General features: G+C 46.1%; 1 protein-coding gene across 1 annotated transcript in view; it reads left to right on the top strand.

Annotated features, from left to right (window-relative positions):
• HELZ (helicase with zinc finger) overlaps nucleotides 1-3,304 on the top strand; it is a 149,966-nt gene that overhangs the window by 20,580 nt on the left and 126,082 nt on the right. The window contains exon 3 of the mRNA XM_007455280.1: nucleotides 1,955-2,182. Within this exon, the coding sequence (XP_007455342.1) occupies nucleotides 1,973-2,182 (210 nt within the window). The 5' untranslated portion in view covers nucleotides 1,955-1,972. The remainder of the gene's footprint in view (nucleotides 1-1,954; nucleotides 2,183-3,304) is intronic.

The raw sequence follows: 3,304 nt of genomic DNA, 5'->3' as shown, positions 1-3,304 counted from the left end.
TCTTCCGATGTCTGTCATCAGGCCTCACTCACTGCTGCTGCCTTTTGCCTGCCTGTCAGCTTCTCTCCTCATCTTTCACTGCAGTATATAGGCGGTAGAGGGCAGAGCCAGGTTGTCTTTTCAGAGCTGGAAAGGCCAGGCCGAGAGTGGATGTGCAGGCTGGAGGGAGGCGGGAGGACAGTAAGTATGGGTTTCCCCCAATGACTGAAAGCAGAGAGCATTCCCAGGAAACCTTCCATAAGCCGAAACGGCGTAAAGCGAAGAAGCGGTGACCACAGGACACATCTTGCTAACGGATGCACTAAACAAATTGAGCCAAAGCACAGAAGTCCAGTGACAGTTCAGAGCTATGGCGGCTTGATGCTGAGGTGCTGAGTGTGATTCCCGGGAAGGAGCTGGGCGGTGCCCCTTGCACCCGCGTTTGCAGCTCACAGTGCGAATTGCCTCTGTAAGGGCTGCTGCAAAACACACGCCGAACACTGTTTTCACTTTCCCCCCTTCTTTGTAGAGGTGGATATCCTCTTTGGATTTCTTTTGGTTAAGAAAACAGGCACTAACGTGGGTCCTTCTTAAAAGCGAAGTGGCATAAATCGAGCTTTGGAAAGGTGGAGGAGACCTGTACCTTGGGGCCATTTGGTAAAGGTAGAAAGTGGGAGAGTGAGCGAGGGTGGGAACAGGCAAGAAGGGCGGTCTCCATCCCTGCAGAGCTGGTGATGAGAGGTCAGCAAGGGGGATCCTCCGAAGCAGTGTTGTGACTGTCAGGTCAAAGGATTTTAGGTCTTTGCCCAGGTTTTCTGCTCCCTGCATTATGAGTGGTATAGCTCAGGAGAGGCTGCGCTTGAATTCTCAATCTCTATTACTTGGATTGCTTAGTGGTCTGTTATTAATGGCAATGCCTGCTTCTCACCAGTTGTTCACAGGACTTCTACATGATAGGTTCCTTTTTTCTTTTTTTGACCGCACCATGCCGCCTGCGGGATCTTAGTTCCCCGACCAGGGATCAAACCCTCCCCCCGTCCATTTCCGCCATGGAAGCGTGGAGTCCCAACCACTGGACTGCCCGATAGGTTCCTTCTTTATTTAAACACCTCTCATCATGCTCCATTGCTATGGAATAAAGCCCTCACTTCTTGTGGCATTGGAGGGCATTCTTAGCTCCTTTCCATCCTTCTCTGACACACCTGGAGTGTATCATGTGCTTTCTCTTGCCGTGGTGGTTTCTTGTGCATATTCTCTCTGAAAAACTCCCCTGTGCTCTCCCTATCATCTCTGCACAGTGAACTTGTGTTCTTCTTTTGAGGCCAGCTCGTGCCTTTCGGCAGATGGAAGGTATTTCTTGTTATTTTTCACTTGTGCTTTGCCTGTCTTGCTAGAATCTGAGTTTCTCGAAAGGAGTGATGACATGCTTCCTCATTGAGTTCAGTGCTGCTAACACAGGGCCTTGCCTCAGGAAATGTTTGCTGACCTGAATTAATACCCAGTTCGAACTTGCCCTTGAGCCAGTGTTTTGTACTGGTGGGAAAAATCCTGCATGGTATGGACTTTGATTCTCTGCAGTCTCAGTTACAGAATTATAAGACCAAAAATAGGAGGCTGGGATAGGAATCATTTTTGCACCTTCTGGTTTAAAAAAAAAAAAGAGACGCCTTCATGGCTTATTACACTTTGTAATATTCAGCATCATGTTTCATTTATAAATTTGATGTATTGTTGGCATGATCCTGACTTACGGTTGATATTTTGCTTGGATTTTAGTGAAGACTTCATAAAATAGAAAGGAGAAGCATAGAGTTTGTAGCATCAGTAGTTGCTACTCAGCTCTGACCTTGATCAAAAGGCTGCTTGAGAGTAACTATTCAGATAGCTAGTTGGGCCAGTTGAGTTAGGAATGGGGCTAGAATTGATAATTAGTAACTTTTTAAAACCTTTTCTTGTTCTTTCTCCCTGTCTTTAGGATTTTTGTCCCTGAGTCATGGAAGACAGAAGAGCTGAGAAGTCATGTGAACAAGCGTGTGAATCACTTAAGAGACAGGACTATGAAATGACCCTCAAGCACTGCACAGAGGCCCTCCTTTCTCTTGGCCAGTACTCCATGGCTGACTTCACAGGGCCGTGTCCACTGGAGATAGAAAGCATCAAAATCGAGAGTCTTCTTTACAGAATTGCCTCCTTTTTGCAGCTGGTGAGTAAACACTGTCAATGAGCCAGTGCTGAACCATGTAAAATGGCTGTTTTCTGTGAGTGGGACTATTGCCGATCACTGCTGCTACAAATCACCACATTCTGGGCTGAGGACATGAGTGAAGTGGCTAGTGATTGCTGAATATCTTTGATGGCAAGTAACTGTGTTTTTAAGCCTTGAAAGTATTACTATTGTATAGCATTTTGGATTATTCACTCCATTCAACAAATATTTCAAGCAATATTATTCACTCAATTCAACGAATGTTTACGCTGTTCTAGGTATCTGCTGTACGTTGGTGAAAGAGAAAAAGAAAGATCCCTCCTTCATAGTACTTTTTCTAGTAGGGGGGCAGACGACAAACCATAGGCATTATAAATAAGTAAACACTTTAGATTGTTAGAAGGTAACAGTCTGCATGGAAAAAAAAGTAGAATAGAGGGTTACTAGGGTTAGGGATAGGGTTGCAGTTTTAAATTGGGTTAAGATGGGCCTCATGATAAGGTGATAGGAAGGAGGTAAGGAAGTGGAGCCATGTTGAAATCTGGAAGAAGATCGTTACAGGCAGAGGGAACAGTCAGTGCGGAATTCCCGAGGCGGAAGCATGCCTGCCACGTCTGAGGAACAGTTGGGAGGCCCTTGTGCTGGAGTAATGTGCCCAAGGGGGAGAGTGCAACAGGGCTAGATCCTGTGGGACCCTTTAGGCCACTGTAAGGGCTGGTGTCTGCTCTACTTGAGATGGGACGCTGTGGTGGGATTTTGAGCAGAGGAGTGGCATGGTCTGCTTTAATAGGAGTCATTTGGCCTTTGTGTTGAGAATAGACTGTAAAAGAATAAGAGCAGATGCAGGGAGACTAGTTTGGAAGCTATTAGAATAATCTAGGCCAGCAGTGAAGGGGCTCAGATCAAAATGCTAGCAGTGGAGATGGTGAGAAGTGGTTTGTTCTGGTTACAATCTGAAGATAGAACAAAGCAGATGTCCTAATGTACTGAAGGCAGGGAGTGAGGGTTATGGAGCAGGCATAGTTTACTTACTTCGCCCTTTTTTTGTCTGAGCAATTGGACGTGGAGTTTTTCCTTACACTGAGGTGAGAGGGCTGTAGGTGGGGAGATGGGAAAGAG

This window comes from Lipotes vexillifer, unplaced genomic scaffold, assembly GCF_000442215.2.
Source record: "Lipotes vexillifer unplaced genomic scaffold, Lipotes_vexillifer_v1.1 scaffold664, whole genome shotgun sequence".
Taxonomy (NCBI): domain Eukaryota; kingdom Metazoa; phylum Chordata; class Mammalia; order Artiodactyla; family Lipotidae; genus Lipotes; species Lipotes vexillifer.
The sequence above is the reverse complement of the archived record's forward strand: the minus strand, read 5'-3'. Positions and strand labels throughout refer to the sequence as shown.